At 35.0% G+C, this 19899-nt stretch overlaps 1 protein-coding gene across 1 annotated transcript in view; it reads left to right on the plus strand.

Moving 5' to 3' along the window:
• Positions 1-19899, plus strand: part of Robo2 (roundabout guidance receptor 2) — a 1235714-nt gene that overhangs the window by 1179383 nt on the left and 36432 nt on the right. The window contains 3 exon segments of the mRNA XM_037209998.1: positions 7640-7682; positions 9115-9242; positions 14360-14641. Of these exon segments, the coding sequence (XP_037065893.1) occupies positions 7640-7682; positions 9115-9242; positions 14360-14641 (453 nt within the window).

Consider the following 19899-nt stretch of genomic DNA (forward strand, 5'->3'; position numbering starts at 1 on the left):
CAACTATTTTTCTCAACTAGTTCTTCAAAACCACACACGCAGAGCTTGCCTGCCATAAAGACATCTTTTGAGAAGTGTGTTTAGGCCAGAAAGTTATTCAAATGCTCAGAAAAGAAGGAAAGCTTTGAAAACTCAGCTTTTAGTATGTCACAATGAAGATTACACTGGGAAATGTCCCAGATGAAAAAAAAAAAAAAAGACAAACAACAAAAATCTCACCAGAATTAATAAAACTGATGAGGCATGAATGAACTGATTTACTGTTCACTTAAATGGGTGCCTATTTCAGTGTGAACAAGCAGAATTTTCAGAAGGAGGGACAGAAGGAAGCAAAAGGAAGAGGAAAGAAGCAGAAATAGCTGCAGGAGAAATGAAAGAGACCAGAGATGATCTACAGCATTTCCAAAATTAGTGTCCTTGTAAAATGCAAGAGAGCATCTCAAGAGTGTCAGATGTTATACATTTAAACATCTGCAAAAGAGAAAGAAAGATAGATGGGTCGGGGACTGAGACTGAAAGGAAAAGAGAGATAGAGTCTAGAGTGGGAGAGAGACACTAAAACCATAGTCAGTGACTGAAGGAATGATTTCAGCGTTGAAGCTATATTCTATTACAATTTAAATTGCAGTTACTTTTAATTATTTTCCTAACAGCAGTGAAAGGATACTCCCAATAGCACATGCTCGGTAGAATTTTAAAGAGCAATTTTAATTCCATCCTATGAACACTTGAAATGTTTTGAGATATTGTGTTTAATCTTCTAATAACTAATAAATTCTCTGTCAAAATCAGTTATTAGAACATGTCTGCTCGAAATAGAAATTGAATACAGTGTCTTAACAGTAAAGAAAAATGCAAACAATGCTATCCACTTGGTTGTCTTGCTCTGCTCGTTATGTTACAATGTTAAATATGGTAACTTGACTCTAGCATTGTCCTTATGTCTGTAGCACATGAAATGCATAGTATCAATTACTAATCAGGTCTAGAAAAAGAAGCTTATCATATCCATTGACAAGAAGTTTCCCATTCTCACTTTACAGTGGTCAACGCTGTCTGCTTCCCTATTCTTTGTCATCTAGGTGTTAAATCACTGCACCAATTAGAGATCCTTCCCAGAAAGGGGTGGTTAGTAACAACTAGTGAGTGGCAAAGTCTTGAACTTTAACAGTAATTTAACGGCATTTTTGGAGCCCAGCCCTCTGTACCTTCACCCCTGCAGATATTGTCAATTGGCCGATTCATTTCATCAGTCATTAATCCATGTGTCTTCCCTGTGACATGCTCATACCAATCATATGAAACATAAGGCAAGCCCAATTAACTGAAGGACAATGTTAGGCTTATTACTTCAATTGACTTAGTGATAATAATGGAAGACAAAGCACGGAAGTCACTTTAATGAAAAGTCCTAATAAATTCACTTGTGGAATGCTACCTTTAAAACCTCCATCTTTCTTTATTCACTCATGCCTGAGTAATATAATAGCTCTCACAGCCTGTAGTTTGCCCTTTTAGTACAGTTACATCAGACAGACAGACAGACATCTCTCTTCCTGTCTCTCACAGCAGTTCTTTGCAAAAACCTATGCACTTAACTTGAAAATATCTGGTGGTCTTGGAGCTTGACAAGGATTGTCCATTTCGTACTGTCATGACTCATTATGATTGATGTCTGTGAGCTTGGAGAAGAACTGCTAACTCAGAATGTGCTTTGCCCTTCAGATATTTGGAAGAAGGCCAAGCCAGAGTAAAAGCCTTTCAAAACTCTAATACTTAATTGATAGATGGCTGATTCTGAGGATAGATGTCTTTTTTCCTTGTCACTTGCCTTCGCTCTGTGCTCTCCTAGGTGGGAAGCAGATAAAAATGTTGCCAAATCCCAGGAAAGTAGCCTTTTCTATCTGGGTTGTGATAGTGTCTCTCTATTTTCTTTTCTACTTACCTACCCTCTACTTTTTTGGATTTTTACATTTTTGTCTCTACAGAAGCTAGGGGATGTGGAATGTTAATTAGGAATGGATAGTGATGTACATGTTCTTAGAAGTTTATAGTTACGGTTCCTATGACTGGGCTGATGTCCCATTCTAAAAGCACAGAGTTAGTGATGGACTATTTTTCTTGAAAGTATTTTAAAATAATCATAGACTAAATAGGCTATCTTGATTTTTTTTATATTTTTCATCAAAAATTCTCTTAGAAATTTGTTATTTTACCATTATAAATACAAGATCAGATAGAATTAAAGCAATCTAACTTCAATAACAAGATGATGTTTCTGAAGTTTCTATTGTTTCACCACTATGCAACACTGATGCTGATGCTATAATCTTTCAGGTTTATGTTTTTCTAATCTCTAATAATTTGGTTATGATGGGAGCCATGAGTTTCAATAAGTCAAGTCAATTTAGAACCACCGATTAGATCATTATATAAAAATTTAAAAAATTCCAACTAAAATGCAGTTAAAAGTTTGATGTAATCCTTCTATGAAGCATCATAGATTTTGAATAAAGCTAAATTGATAAGAGATAGGATTATAGAGCAAGTTAAGTTTGACTGAAGTGCTCTTCCCACACCCTTGTCCCAAGTCTATTCTTAGTGTCTAGAAGTAAGAAATGGGAAGATGTTAATTAGTGGAGAGACAGAAATAGTTTGCAGGTAAGACACTAAGTCTGGCAGAATGCCTTCCATTCACACTACATAGGCAAAACACCCACTGTGTCTCATTATATCTAAAATGAAACTTGTTTTTATTACAAAAAAAGTATTTGTAAATTTTGAAAAGAGAAAAACCCAAACAAAAACAAAACTCTGTTAGTTGGTGTTGATAATTTTCTTTGGGCACCAGCAAAATTAACATGTTTACCAGAGTAAACTCATGGACAAAAACTTCCATTGTAGAAGCACATATCCAGAATCAAATACAAGTTAATGCATTCAAATCGTCTCGGAGGAGAATCTGGCCTTAACATGTTTTGCCACTGTTCACAGCCAAAAGCAGGGGCAGAATTGATCCTCATTTTGTCAACTTTCTTTCCCTATTTTTCTCATACTTAAATTCTCAGATACAAATACACAGCATAGTTTTGCCCATGGCTCTCTGTCTAATGTAAACCCACAAGTGACAATTATTGTTCAATAGATCCTTCTATCTCACATTTTGTGTTGAGTGGCTTTTCATGTCTGTAGAACAAGTAGTTGCATTTACCTGCATTTTTACTGAGGAGAACAATTTCCTTGTCCTTTTGTGGGGGGGCTCTGACTATAGGAAAAATTCACAACTTCAGGTGCTAGAAAGTGAGAGAGATTTGAAAAGAGATTTACAAAGAAAATGTTTTTTGATTTTATAATACAAAGTAAACATATGGTCACAATTACAATAGTTTTCATAGGTAAAATGTGCACAATTAAATTTTGAAACAAATCTATGTAGTTCTTCCATTAGAATTAGATTTAAATATATCATATATTATTTGTACATATATAACTAGATAATGTTTGTCAATATTACATATAAGTTCAATATTATTTTTTCATTTTTTTTTGTAAATTTTTATTTATTTATATTGGTGTATGGGTATTTACCGTTTGTTTGGATGTCTGTGCTTTATATGTATCATGGGCTCCTGTGGAAGGCAAAGAGGGCCTGAGATTCCCTGTGACTGGAGTTACAGATAGTTGTGAGCTGCCATGTGGGTGCTATGAAGTGAACTAGTGATCTCTGGAAGAACAACCAGTGCTCTTAACCATGGAGCCATCTCTCCAGAACCTATTTTTTTTTTTAATTTGTAATTGTTGGAGTAATCAAATTTTGATGAAAGTGAGCTTTTGTTTATTTTTAAATGTAACTATTATCTATAAGACAATATTTTAGGAAGCTTGGCAGAGATCAATAATTTAACTTAATTGTGGGCATTATAACATGGAAAATACTCCATGCATGGATTTTTAAAAATGTTGGTGAAATCGAAATCATTTGACAGAGGTATGTAAAGGCAGTTCAGTGATTTGATGGAATTTTTAGAGTCTGATAATCTGGGCTTGGTTAATACTTATTAAAAAGGAATTAATACATTCATATTTCAGTAAGAGCTTATCAGAAAGGGAAGAAGCCTTGGCTGCCACATTAAAGTTTCCATTTGGAGTAGGAAAATGTGACCAACTAGAGATAGGCACTCTGGAAGCTTCTTTACTTCAAAATGTCAATTTGCTTCATAGTTACATTTCTTCCCTCTGCCCTCCATTCTAGCAGACATGCCACAGGATTAATTCTGACAGGTGATATTAGATGCATAGAATTACTCTGTATCTGGGACAAACTGGGAAAATCTCTTTCCCTCCTGACTTTCATAAAAAGCAAAATAAGTTCAAATATTTAATGCAATTCTACATTTTAGATGTTTATGTCTGAAGCTTCTATGGATTGCTCCCAGAAGTTCTTATGCTGAGATGCTAGAAGAAATTACTGATTCACAGTCAAGGTCCTTTCAATTTTATCTCTGATAAACACAAAGTCACTGGCCTGTGCTTAGAAAACCAGTGACATGGAGATCATCATGAATTCTCCTTCCTGATCCCAGGTTCTTTCCACTTCAAGGCAAATATTTCTTTGAAATGAGAGCTGCCTCAAAACAGCTCTCGGTTGGCAATGTCATTATTTTTCTGCGATTCTCTCTGAATGACTCCTAAAAATTCTATTGAAAGATCAGACACAGTTTCCATTGTATAAATTCTAATTGTTCATAATTTGTCATTTGCTTTTATTTTGTGGTTCGACTAGAGCTTGTACTTTTGTTCTACTTTCAAGTTTCAAGGCAATGATATAAAAGAAATTTATTGTTCTCTTTCCACCATCCTTTAAAAAGAACAACCAGGGGCAGGGTTTAGTGGCAAACATCTAATTCCAGCATTCTAGAGGAAGAGCCAGGCTGATGTCTGAGCAGAGGCCAGCCTGGTCTACACAATGAGGCAGGCTTCTCGGTCAACAGGTCAAGTAATCAATATTGCTATGATAAGAGGGGTAGGTGTAAATGTCTACATCTCCTCTTACTTTCTTCTTCATTCCTTTGAAAGGAGGATTCAAAATTGAAAGAGTCTCATGTCTACCAAATTTTGTGTGTGGAGGACATTTTAAGTTACACAAGTAATTATATAATGTGCTGTAATTTTCTTTTTCTTTTTTCTTTTTCTTTTTTGTAATTGCTAGACAAAGAGAGAGATACATGAGAGACACATGCCTTTATGAAATCTTTGACAGCCTGCTGCCAATCTAGACCACTTTTACAAAGATTTGAATGAGGATTGAGATACAAAGAGAAAATAAATATTTTCTGAACATACACTATGAATCATCACCTGGAATGTCAAATCCTTTCGTACTTTAACCTTTGGTTCCCTATTAGAAAATATAGCTTACCATAGCATTCAAACACTGAATATTAGTTTAATTAATGGTATCTTTATGTTTAGATTTTAAGTGGTATATCATAATACTTTGTATTTTTCTACAAATTTGCCATTAGCCAATTTTAGTGCCTCTGATTCGGCTGTCTCATTTTCTCTTATATTTATGATCTGGTAATAACAAAAAGTTTGGATGAGAAGAAAGAGCATCTGTATTAAGAAGATTTAGCTTCACACGCAACCCTTAAGCATCAGTTTTTGAAGTGTAGCCCATCAAACACTGCCTTTTTTGAATACTTACAATGTTACATCATTGTCTTGACTGTATTTTAGTACTTAGTGTTCTATTATAAACACATAGCTAGTAAGATCCATGAGACGAGTGGCTGGTAATCATCTGTACTGTGTTCCCATTTTCTGTCTGTGTGCTTGTGTGTGCTCACATGTGTTTGTGTGTGTGAGCCTTTTATCTAATGCCTCTGCTAATCACTACTCATTTGTTTACAGTTTAATTCATTTATGTTAAAAAAAAACAATTATCAAATGGGCACAGTAGGGTAGAGTTTCACTACTAATACCAAATTTTAAGCCCTTAAGTGGAGCAATGATTGGTATCATCTTCTTTGAGTAGATGTCTGTCACTAGTTATGGGCAGATGTAAATGTTGTGTCAGGATTGTTTGAGAGCACATTTGAGAGGCTATTGAGACGTTGTGATGGCAGCATATGTGGGGTCCCTACACGACATTTCTGGGAGCTGCATATCGGTCTTTAAGTGCTGTAGACCCTTGGAATTAAGGCTGTATTACCTAATGATGATCTTAGAGAGAAAATTTTACTACTAGATAATGAAGAGACTGCTGCACTGTATGAGGAAATTGCCAAATTTCAAGAGTTTTTACCCTTGGTATCTGAAACAAACAAATGATGATTCATGGAAAATGTTCAAATTAATATAGTTATCTGAACATTTGGAGAATGTATCTTATTTAAAATGAGTTAGTTTTTTAAGCAATTTATTTATTTTCACATTTATCTGTACAAACAAATCATAAAACACTTGATTTGGTGTCATCTAAAGACAGAATATGGTGTTCATTTTAACCCTATTATTCCCTGTGATCACTTTAGCTGATCTGTAATGATTTAGGTACAAAATGTAAGATCCTAACAATTCTGCATTCTGGAACTTTTAAATAGCGGATATCTTTTACATAAAAATTGAGTGTGATAATTTAATTTCAAAATTTTATCCAAATAAACTTGCAACTATGTATGTATACTATTCCATTATGCTTGCCTATTCATTTTTGTTGCAGAAATAGTAGGTAGTATTGAGTACACTCAGTCTTAGATCCCTCTCATCCTTTATGAGGAATATAACACCCCTTAGGTACAAACCATTGAGAAGCTCAAATAAATTTTACCTAATAGATTTTGGAAAGGGATGCTGGATCTGAACTGATGTTTAAATTCATTGGAAGGTCCATTGGTCTACTTTCATGTTTCTGTTTTGTAAAGTGGAAACAAGATATTGGAAAAGTAGAATCATACCCTTGTTTTTACTAGACATTTCTTGGAGTTTTCTTTAATAAGCTCACTAGTATTAGAAAAAATTTCAGATGTTTACATATAACTGGAATCCATTCAGTATCAACTATTCACAAACTATATTGTCATGAGAATAGTATTCCACATTAATAGTAGTATATGTCTACTGTAATTGTAACCATTCAATGCATAATGCTTTTAAGTATGAATGATCTTTGATGGTGAGAAGTGTATAATCAATATTTGTTGTTGCTCTATTGGAAGCATATTACCATATGGAATAATGCTAGTTACCTTCAATGTGTGTTTTTGTACTATTCCTTCAAATTAGACATTTTCTTGTTATGAATAAATGACTACATTTGATAATTCCACATTAATTCTGTATCATCCTACTAGTAAGACTGTATATACATCACTTGTAACAGTTTTGATATTTAAAAACAAACGGCTACTCTAATGGTTCATTTTGCTTGAAGAAACTTGAAGCAACTTATTTAATTCAGAGCAAGTGATGACTTTGCACTGAACCACGCCATTGCTTGTCACTACCTATATAATTCCATTAATTATACTGTGTTGGAATTCCCAGTCTTCATCTCTAAACTGAGGCCCAATAGGTAGCTGTTATTAATTGTGATTAATACTGACTACTATGTGTGTATGTCTTTGCTTTATTACAGTAACATTTCAAAGAGGAGATGGAGGACTAATGAGCAATGGGAGGTATGCTAAGGAATTTCTTTTTATTATTATTTTTAATCAGTACTGGGGAAATTCTGTAGTGAGCAGCTATTATTGTAATAAATGATCACTTATAAGTCTGAGAATTCTAGGAGGAATTGAATGGCTTACCACAAGGTTTAATGATCTATCTGTTGTGCACTTTAGAGGAATCAAGTCCAGATGTTTCATATCTCCCAGATGCCCCTGAAGAAATTAGTAGTAAATATCACAAGGAATGTGTTCATTTGTTAGCAGGATGTTTATTGCATTAATTAGACATTAGCAAATGAAGTTGCTGTTGTTTAAGACTCCTTATTGGCTCTCACTAAATTGCTGTGAGTGAACAATTACACATAATCGATCACAAAGTAAATGATTCATGGATGATGAATAGGCTGTAGATTGATAGGACTGGATTCCACAACTTTGGATACTCAATTGAAATTGATAAAAGCTGATAACAAACCCATATATCCTCATCTATTTTCCCTTTGCCAATATGGAGATTGTAATTAGGCTCTGGTAATAACTTCCAATCTCCCATTTAATCAATATTTTAGCAAAAAAAGATTAAGTCTAATGAGAGCTAGCAGATATACCAAGAAGCAATTGAATCTTCTTATTGCAGTTTCCATAGAAACACACGTTTCTCTTAGGGATTGTACCAGAAGGGGTCTATCAAAAAAAGTACAACAATTATAGGTGATCTATTTCTTTGTAAGTATGCTAATATTCTGGAAAGGAATCAAAATCCTATTCTTATATTAAATAATGGAATTCCTTATTAATGTGATAGGAAAGAAGTTTTCTTCATAGGCTTTGGTAGATGTTGAGTCATATAACTGGATCTTTTACTGCCTTAAACCCTTAACTAGCCCTTTTATTTTGCAATGTGAGTAGCCTGGAAATGTACTATTGGTAGAAAAGTATAACAAATGTTCATTAATTTGTGTCAAGCTATATGCCTCCAATCAAGTCTTCGGGCTCTGTGTAAGGGTGACAACCTAGAGAAAACAGATCCAGTTAGGGGGTAAAAAAAAAAAAATGAGGATTGAATACTTTAGTTCTTTGGAAATGGCAGATATGGAGCAGCTACTCAGAGAAAGTGTTCCCTTGAGATGTCAATTTACCATAAAACTTGGTCTCATGATGCTGCTTTGCCCCCTGTTTCCCAACAGTTTCAGGGTGGACAACTGATGTCATTTGCATATGGGCAGAATCCCAGGCAAAGCCTTTTTGCTTCCACTGACAGATAAGATCTATGTATAGCTTTAATGAACTACTAAAGTTCCTTTATTTCTTAAGAGCACTTGCAATTTAATTTGAAGTCAATTAAAATCTTATATCTCCTTACCCTTTATCGCGTGTAAGGAAGATGTCAAATTCCCTCACTGAGCCCCACAGGCTAATCTCCATTTCATTTCTGTTTCAGCCGCCCAGGTCTTCTAAATGCTGGGGATCCCAATTATCCATGGCTTGCTGATTCATGGCCAGCCACGAGTTTGCCAGTAAACAACAGCAATAGTGGCCCAAATGAAATTGGAAATTTTGGACGTGGAGGTAAGTTTTGTGTTTCAAAATAATAGTATCTGTTATTTGGGTGTCTATTTTTAGTTTGGTATTCTGGAATTTTAATTTTAGTTTGGTTTTCTTCTAAGCATTTTACATTTATGTGTTGTATGTAGATCACCAACTATAGGGTTACAAACACACACGGGAAAGCCAGAAGGAAGCTTGCAGAATGCAATTCCCTTCCTCGACTGTATGGGCCCCAGGGATCAACCTCAAGTCATCAAGCTTGGTGGAAGGGCCAGTACCCTCTGAGCCACCTTGCTGACCTCAGAATTTAAAATAACACATTAAAAATATCTCCTTTCAGGACCGGGTGGGTGACTCAGTGGGAAAAAATGACATAATGGTCTCTCAGAGGACCCCAGTTTGGTTACCAATACTTACTTTGCACAGCCACCTATAACTTCAGCTCCAGGGGATACAACATTCTCTTTTGGATACCAAGGGCACCTGCACTCACATGTGCTCAGACACACATACATGCACATAATTAAAATTATTGTATAGAGTATGTTCTTTTGTAATTAAGACAATAAAGACATACAGCAACAATGCTATTCTTTGCTAACAATTTTAGTAGAAAACTTGCATGTCTAAATCATTTGAAGCAAAATTAGGGTTTTAAGGAAATAATTAATAATTAAGACATACACAGGCAATGGGACCGGGACCTGTCCTCAGTGCATGTGCTGGCTGTTTGGAACCTGGTGTTTATGCAGGGACACTTCGCTCAGCCTGGGAGGAGGGGACTGGACCTGCCTGGACTGAATCTATCAGGTTGAGCTGAATCCCCAGGGGAGTCTTTGCCCTGGAGGAGATGGGAATGGGGGGTAGGCTGGGGGAAAGGCAGCAGGGGTGAGTGGGTGGGAGGGGGGAGGACAAGGGAATCCGTGGCTGATATGTAAAATTAAATTATAAAATAAAATAAAATTGTCAAAACAAAAAAAATTAAGATGAAATATATTGACTGAGCATTCAGATTTTCAAATATTATCACAAGAATACTAAAACTAGAAACTAGGAACTTCAATGTTGTACTTGTACTACATGTTTTACACACTCTGTCCTAGTTAGCATGCTTTCTACCAAGTAACTCTAGCGTGACTTGCAGTATGGAAATAATGAAGAGTATAAATTTCATATAAAAAGATATGGTCCTTACCATCATATAATATGCCTATGAAAAGTAGTTAGCAGCTAAGTAAATAAGACATGTTCAGAAAGAGACTTCTGAAGTTCTATGGTTAATAACTGGTATTTCAAATGAAAGGTGTAATCATGCTAAGTAGCTCCTGACACTTCCAAATTTGGATGCTACTATTATCTCTATGAGTTTTATGTTCTATTGTAAATATGTTCTACTGTAAATATCTGTTACTTTCTCCCAAACATGTCTTCTTTGAATAAAGGTATAAAAAGGTAATTCTATAAGGAGAATTGAATGGATGAACATCAAGGTGAAGGCTTTTGCTACATCTCTTTGTTTAGTGTGAAAGATGTGTTAGCATTTACTCTTTATGTGGTACAAAGCACAGAATACAATCAGCATGTAATAGGTGCCTGTAGGTTACAAATGACAATGGAATGGAAACTGTATGATTGATTGGTCAGGTTCTAACTCTATGTAAAGTGTCATAGGAAATGTTTGTGCTGAACATTATCCAAATAACTTCTCCCCAGTCTGTCCTCTCCGCTATTCCACAACTCACTTTGTAAAAATAAATTTGGTTTTCAAAGCTCTCACCAAACCAGGATTAGCTTTCTCCTTTACTTGTATTTGTATCAGAACACCGCAACATGCTATGTTCAATAAATGCATACATAAAGACTATCATGACTTTGTTAGGCAAGCTACATTAACTTCTCAGATGTCTTATTCCTTTTTAACCTATATATATATATTTGCAAAGGCTTTCTTTATGACTATCTCATTTTTGTGAATTGGAATGCTTCACAGATGCATATTGAGGTCAATACAAATAGTTTGCAGGTTTTTCAGTATGTTAGATATTTTAAGCATTCACTTTTTATGCATGAAAAGGAGTACATGACACTTTTCATACTTATTAATATTTTATAAAGTTATAAAATATGTAACAATATTTATAGTTTAGAAAGTTAAGAAAATAAATTTAATCAAGATGAGTAACTTGGGATCTGATTGGAGAAAGCAGTTCCAATCAAGTTTTAAAGCCTTTGATGTTTTATCTACACTATGTTCTTTTCTTCAAGTTGATTTACATGTATGACTATATAATCATAGTATGTACAAGAACTACCACAGACACTAAGATTTTCCCATCAATAATGTGATAACAACACATTTGATATATAGATGAATGAGTAATTCAAATAATAAAGTGACCCACTAGCAAATAATTTGCCCTTTTGTCAAGACAAAAATAAAAATTTATTAGGCTATTTCATTAACAAGTATTTTCTCTTTTCATGTCATTGGATTGTGGAATTATTGAAATGAAGACATAAATCTCAAAAAAGAAAAACCACTTTTCCACAAGTAACTGAAGATGCAGTGAAGAAGAGAGCCATTCACAGAAATAATGAAGCAAAATCTAAATGAATTCATAAATCCAAGTAGAACCAAGATGCCCTAAGCTGCATTGCCAATGCAGACTGCAGAGTAGTCGTCCTTTAATTCATAGATTTCAAACACAATATTAACAAGTGCCATACAGACCAAGTCGTTAAGGAGTGGCTGTTGGGAATCAGGAGAAATGGAAAGTGGGAAGTGCAGCCTCACTATGGTGATGCCCCTTCAGATGCAGTCTGTTGGGAACAGAGCTGGCACAGAGCTCCAAACCATCTCATAGTACTAGACTCCCTTCCACATACAAATATTCATGAATAATCTCCCAGTGTTTCAAAATTAGGGTATGATTCTACTTACAATTGAAAATGTGATAGTGATCAAGACAATATGCAGCTGCCAAAACCAATATAGGTACAATTTCACTTGTAGACTGACTATAATTTAACCTAGTAGAGAGCAAGTGTGTGTCCAAAGTCATAGTCAGTGTGATTACAGCATATTGTTACCTATGGTTATGTTTTTGGTTACTCTCCCCCCCCACCCATTTAACCTTTTGGACTTCCCCATAAAAACATTTCAAGTGTTTACAAATAAACTGTCCTATAATCTAAGTCTAAAACATCGGAGAAGTTTAGATGCAAGATATGGAAAACTAAGTCCATGTTGGTGAGATATTCTACCTAACTAATGTTCATAAATGAATGGCAGGGAAGAGAAAGCAGAAAAAAAGTCTGAAAACTCATTGATGGGAATATTTTCACTAACTAATATTATCAAACATGAAGATTTTTAAGAGTAAAGGGATACTAGCATTTAAATTTTAAATAGTTTACAGTTAAAAACTAGAAGGATAAGAAAGTAGGGCAATTCTGTAATCTAAAAAAAAAAATTTGGCTGGGCGGTGGTGGCTCACGCCTTTAATCCCAGCACTCCAGAGGCAAAGGCAGGATGATCTCTGTGAGTTTGAGGCCAGTCTGGTCTCTAAAGCGAGTTCCAGGAAAGACTCAAAGCTACACAGAGAAATCCTGTCTTGAAAAACAAACAAAAAAAAAAAAGAAAGAAAAAAGAAAAAAATTTACTTGCTTATATGACCCAATGAAATATTATAAGCTTGAATATAATTAGTGATCACACTAATCTTCATTTGAGATATTTACTTTAGCAAAGTAAAATCTACTTCATTGTAAACAGATTGGAGGAGTTTTGGACTCAGAACCTTTTGAAACTGAAAACTTTTTGGTGTACAAAATTATAAATTTTATGTTATGAAGACAAATTCTCTAGCTATCATGTTACAAAAGCAAAACTAATTCTTTTTTTAATTTTATAATTTAATTTAATTTTACATATCAGCCATGGATTCCCTTGTTCACCCCCCTCCCGTCCCCCCCAACCTTCCCCTAGCCCACCCCCCATTCCCATCTCCTCCAGGGCAAAGACTCCCCTGAGGATTGAGTTGAACCTGGTAGATTCAGTCCAGGCAGGTCCAGTCCCCTCCTCCCAGGCTGAGCTGTTGAGAGTTGTCAAGTCTAAGTTTTAAGGCAGTTGAAAAGTTTTGTATAATGAACAAATCAAGTGGTATGATGACTTCAAGGACTAGGGTGCAAGGTTTGTAGAGCACATGTTATGGGGGGGGGTATATAATCAGATTGATAGTAATTCTAAATATCTAAAACCAGTGTTAGCCGAGTCAAGTCCTTTGAAAAAAAAAGAAAATGAGCTCAGGAGAGAGATGACAGGTCTAAAAATAATGCATCATGCAAAGATAGTTCACATCACCCAATGATGAATGGGATGATTGATATTCATTGTTGTTCCTACAGTTTAATTTTACTTTTGCTGTTGTACAGTGTGAAACTCTAATTCTCTGGTTCTCAAAGCTGATAGCATAAATTACACCCACTGATCACCAAGATTCCTTTTTTTTCTGAGTTGAATCCTCTGTATTGTAAAAATAACTTATACGTGAAAACTTTCCTTTGTTATCCACCAAAAAGAAATCTGTTTTCTTTCATTTATTCTCCATTTCCAATACTGTGAAATAAAGCAATATAAATGGCAAGTTAAAAATTCAGAAAAAGTGTTAATTTCATATTGAGGATAGTATTATTTTGGACCATTTTTAACTGTACCACAGCTACACTTTTTTGTCTCTTGTGATAAAGTGCAAAGAGATGTTTTCATCTCTAGTTTATATATTCCCTCTTAGAAACATTTCCATAAAATGCTAACAGTTTCTTTGCTTATAAAAGCAAGTGAACAACTGAGTGAGTTTCTCAGGAGTGGAACATCCCAAATTTCTAATTCATGCTCGAAGAAAATGGGGAAGAGATGTAGTAAGCAGTGAGACGTGAAGGATGTGAGTTGAGCCCGCCTGTCACTGGGGTTGATGGTCTGACGATGGTTGTATATCATCTCCCCTTCATTGGCTCATGAAGCCCATCTCTGTGCAGTGCAGACGTGCAGTGTGACACATTTATTTTTCATCTTCCATCCTGATAGTGTGGGTTCCTGTGCATCATTCAATAGTTTCGTCTCCCTCTGTTCATTGCAGACGTGCTTCCTCCAGTTCCAGGCCAAGGGGATAAAACTGCAACGATGCTTTCAGATGGAGCCATTTATAGCAGCATTGACTTCACTACCAAAACCACTTACAACAGTTCCAGCCAAATAACACAGGCCACCCCATATGCCACGACCCAGATCCTGCATTCCAATAGCATCCACGAACTGGCAGTTGATCTTCCTGATCCACAGTGGAAAAGCTCAATTCAACAAAAGACAGACCTGATGGGATTTGGCTATTCACTACCTGATCAGAACAAGGGTAACAATGGTGAGTCAGTTTCTTGTACCTTGAGAAATTAATTTCACATCATTAATGCATGAGATAGAAATTTGTATTTATTGTTCAATGTTCAATTTCGTGATCCATTACAAGGTTTACTATCTAAGCTAAAATATTCTCCTGGCATGTATGTATCCAGCACCTTAAATAATCACTACCACTGCCACCACTACTGCTGAATTCACCATCACACACCAACACCAACTGGTTTCATTCTTTTAGCATTTTTCAATATAATAACCAGCAATCCATCTCTACTTCCATTAGGAAAGGATAGATAAAGCATACCTCTTCTCTCCCACAACATCTGCTTCTGAGTTGCTAACTGCATGTTCTGCATGGGCTTGTGCTGTGAACTAATCACATGATGCCACTATGACCTCTGCCCTTTAACCCTTAGCCTTACTTTACATCCCTGACTACCGATTGGCTGAGGGATTGTCTAATAGAATGCCACACAACCAGTCACAGGATTTCAGCACCACCAGCTCTCACAACAGCTCAGAAAGGAGTGGCAGTCTCTCAGGTTGGTCTGATCACAGTAAGGAGAAATATTTGTTTGTCAAGAGCATATGACCTGTGTTCCTAGCTACCATTGAAGAAATATTGAATCACAATCCAATAGCAGGCATTTATCTATCAAATGATAGTCATTGATCATAGTGAAGTTTGTGCTTTGATTGTGGGAGGAGGAGGAGGGATAGAATTGCTTCACCCTTTTGTGAACTGTACAGTGATGTACTTGAGGCAAAATAGAGCCATCTTCATAAAGACGGCTCATGAAGAACAGATGCATTTTGTCTGTCCTGAGCCCTATTTATGAGTCAAGAGAACTTTATAATAAAAAGGTTATACATGTTATTCAGTTCCAGGTCATTGATTCTAGAAAATACACCCGATGGAAATAAAATTATTGTAGAGCCTTATACTAATGTTTGAGCAATGCAGCCCCATCATTTTGTATATACATGGTAAATTATTAACACTTAATTTAAAAGCTATGCATATAATATTTTATGTGGCTTCTTGTTTTTATATTGTAAATTTGAGCATGTACTTGAAAGAAATGGGCTGAACTAATTGTGATGCAGACAATCCAACACAGAGGTGGAAATACATTTTTGTTATGGTAAAATGCATTTCTACCCTAACATGTAACAGTGACAGTTTTACCATGAGACTCTTCACCTGTAACAGGAAGACATTGTGGTAGACATACATTACCTTGCAATTTTATTCACACCATATGATTTTATCTATATATTTCTAATTGATCACGCCACCCAACTTGTTTTATCTCTTCAGATCAGTGATATGCCATTTACATGAAGTCTTTCCAATATATATAAATAGTAAAGGATTATAGAGTGTTGGTGGTTCCCATGGACTTCAGAGCATCAAGAGTTAATTTTCACCACCACTAGGATTACATTTACCAAATTACTTTTCCTCAGGAGATAGAATCCTCTTAGACCGAAATGTTAATGCCCTCTTTTCCCTCCAAAATGAGTCATTGCTCATCTTGCTTATTGGTAGGATTAGATACATTATAGAATATGAAAAAAATTTAAACATCTGTTATGAATTTAAAGTAACTGAATAATACAGGGGAACTTTAGGAATGACCTTATATGTCATTTTTGCTGTCATTTCTGTATAATTAGTTCCACAATTGTTCTGTATAATTAAAAAGTAATTTTGCTGAAGCTTCCTTTTCAGTTCATTAAAGATATGTAAATATCAAGCAATGTATATAAAGAACACTGCATACCATAAGCCATAGGGTCTATAGACATGTGAGCCAACAAATATTTGGTATAGATCAATTGTCACCAGCTTTTAAAAGATATTTCTTAAGTAATTCTAAGCAGTAGTGCTTGCTGCATTGTTGAGCCCTGTAACATCCCATATGACATGAATGTACAGGTCTAGGAGTTATGATAAATACTTCATCTACATTTGAATATAAAATTACTTTAATTAGAGATAGAGAGCATTTTCAGTAGCTGGGTTGAAATTTTGATTATACCTTTTTTAGGTTACTGTTCAGTTGAAACTCAAATTGGAGTTCAGTATTTCTGTTCTGCTTCATATTGGTGTTTCCTAATGTTCAGATGTAAGACTAAACACCCTATGACTAGCTGATTCTATCATGATTTAGCATTTGTAAATGGTCTGTTCACAATGATGTTAATATGTTTTTAAAATCACCAAGATTAAGAAACTTTCATTTCTGACTTATTTGAGTGAATGCACTTCATTCTTTAAAATATTTTTACAATATATCCCTTTTAGAAGTTCTAAAACTTCTGTTAAAAGTCTTATTATTAAAAATGTAAAACTGAGATGTTTTGCAAAAAAAATAACAATCCTGTATGTATAATATATATGTGAAAAATTACTGAATTTTTTCAATGTACCAACTTTCAAAAAGATTATACATTCAATTTAATATACATTATAATTTATATACAATATATTTTGGGGTGGTGATGAGGTCAAAGTCAGGACCTCATGCATCCTAGGCAACTGTTCTTACTACTCACTTCCTGCCCTCTCTTTATGCATTTATTTCTAAAATAAATTGTTTTCATAGTTTTTTCCATAGTGTTCATTTGTTAGATATACAAATAATATAAATATTTACAGTTTGACTTGAAGAGGTCAAATATTTGGGCAAAGCCTCAAAAACATAGTGACAGAAATTCTCACTTCAAATGATGGAGCTTTTATTTGCAGGTTGTGGCAGTAGATGGTGGTCCACTCCACTACAGATCCAGATCTCAGAAACAGCTTTAACTCCCAGGTTAGGTCATATGCTCACCACTGTCATAGAAGCACACCACTTAGCTTAGAGCTAACACACACAGTCATGTTGATGAGGACTCCTGATTATTCAAAATGAGAAAAGAGATAACTTTTCTGCATTTCCAGAGGAGGAGAAAAGAGATGTTTTATGGAAGGCCCTTGGAAATTCCCTTCAAGAATCAGCTACTTCCCAAGCACATTTTAATGCCTGTTGTTTACAACAGTAGGTGGTGAATTGCTTTCTGGAATTTTAGTAAGAATTTCAGTTTGGATTTATGTAAGGACTGAAGGACAGTTGGGTTAGACACTATGCAAACAGCTGGCTCTTGGCAAGCTGCTGCCTGGTGAATGCAGATTTCTCTCTATGAGAATCTGAGAGTTGATCCTGGAGCACTCCCTGAGAACCACAGTATCTTACCTTTAAAATGGACATATAAAGTCTTCCCCGCTTTCATCACTCAGTTCTCTTGGTGTCCACATAACGATTCAAAAAGGGCTGTGGGAATTCATGCAGATGATCCTCATCAAAGACAAAAGGCAAAGTACAGCTGGGGGTAGCAAGGAAAGATGAGTTGCTCAAGCTATTCCTTTTGAAATAGTAAATTTTCATTCCAGTTTTATGAAAAACGATGTAGTCTTTGGTCTTTGTTTATGATTTCAGCGGCTTAAGGATTCAAAGATTTATTTCACAATGAAAAAATAAAGATCTATTCAGCAGTAAACTCTTTGCTTTATTAGAAACTCAGGCTGTTTCTGGCATACTTACTGAGCCTGGAAAAGTTGGATAATATTGCAGAGGTGGCTAGAAAATGGATTCTTTTCTCCTTCTCCTTCTCCTCCTCCTCCTCATCCTCCTTCTTTTTCGTCTTCTTTTTAAATGAGAGAGGAGATGGAAGAGAGTAATGATGACTGGCACTCTGCTTAATATTTTTCATGTAATGTCTTTTGTATTTCTAAAGATAGTTCAAGGAACTAGAAACATCCATTTTCTGTAGATGGAAATTAAGATGACACCTACTGACTGACCTATGACATCATAAAGGAATTAGCGCTCAAGTCCAGAAATCAAGCTCTTACCCATACAGGCTGAGTGTAGAAGATGCCTGTTCTCATTCCCTGTCATGCCTTTTCTTCCATCAAAGAATTAAAACAAAAAGTGAAAATACTATGTACTGGGACTATATAATGGATAGGAATGTAGGCATATATGTCATGTAGAAAATGTATACTCTGCAATAATGTGAATGTCTAGTGTAACATTGTTATCTGTTGCTAGGCTTCCAATATATTATTAATATAGAATATAATCTGATTTTGCTGACTCAGGTTAGTAATAGGAGAAAGAAAAATGGATGAGCTTCATCTGCATGACTAGATAGCAATGCTAGAAATACCTTATACTAAAACATTTACTTTAATAAAGATTAAGTGCAAGGGGTCAATACCACTGTTGGCACATGCATATAAGCTGATACAGGAGTCATATAAGTTGCTTAGGTACCCTTGAAACATCTTTTGCTTCTTTGCTCCAAGAATATTCATCCTTGTATCAATCTTGGACCCATCCTTGTTAATAAAGAAGCTATATTTATTTAATATTGGAAAAATAAAATATATAGCATAATTCAAATGATGTTTTCTTTTATAGTTCATTAATTTTCATGTACTCTCAGATATGGTTCATACACTGCTGGCTTACTTATATTTGTGCATGAGTTCATTTGTATTAAACAAATTATGTACAGAACCTAATTACTCTATTTCCATAATATTCCCTTCATTTTGAATTTTATGAAATATTAGAATTAAAATGGTTGAGAGTTTTTTTTAACATGATATACACAAATAATGCTGCTATTCATTAGACAAAAAGTCTATGAAATGTACCTTGGTGGATATTCTCCAGATTGTAGTTGATTGATTTTTTTTTTTTTACCCATGGCTTTGGAGAGAATATTACTCCTTTGGATTAATTAAATTGAATAAATTCTAATGGAAAACTTTAGCTTGTATCCTTAGACACTGAATTGTCCACTGAGACAGATTATGTAAAGGAGCATCATAAACACAGTAAGATCTGTCATTTAAAAGAATTTGCTATGAACCATTATTTTGTCTAACAATAGAAATGTGGAAGTAGCAGAGGTGAATAAATCAATAAATGTGCTTATTTATTAAAATGTGCTTATTACACAATGGCCATGTTTTTTTTGGTTCATTCACTTCGTCAGATAATGAATTAGGAGAAACAACACCACTGGTGGAATCCATAGAAAAATGCTTTTCTCTTCCTGATCGTTTCATTTCATTGCCTAGATTTTTTTTTTTTACATCATGTCTAACATACTGATTCTGGTTTTGAAAACATTAACACATCCTGGCATCTGATACACTCTGTTTCTTTGGATACTCAGCCTCTCTGAATACATGCGTTTATT

Source organism: Peromyscus leucopus, chromosome 12 (genome assembly GCF_004664715.2).
Source record: "Peromyscus leucopus breed LL Stock chromosome 12, UCI_PerLeu_2.1, whole genome shotgun sequence".
NCBI lineage: Eukaryota > Metazoa > Chordata > Mammalia > Rodentia > Cricetidae > Peromyscus > Peromyscus leucopus.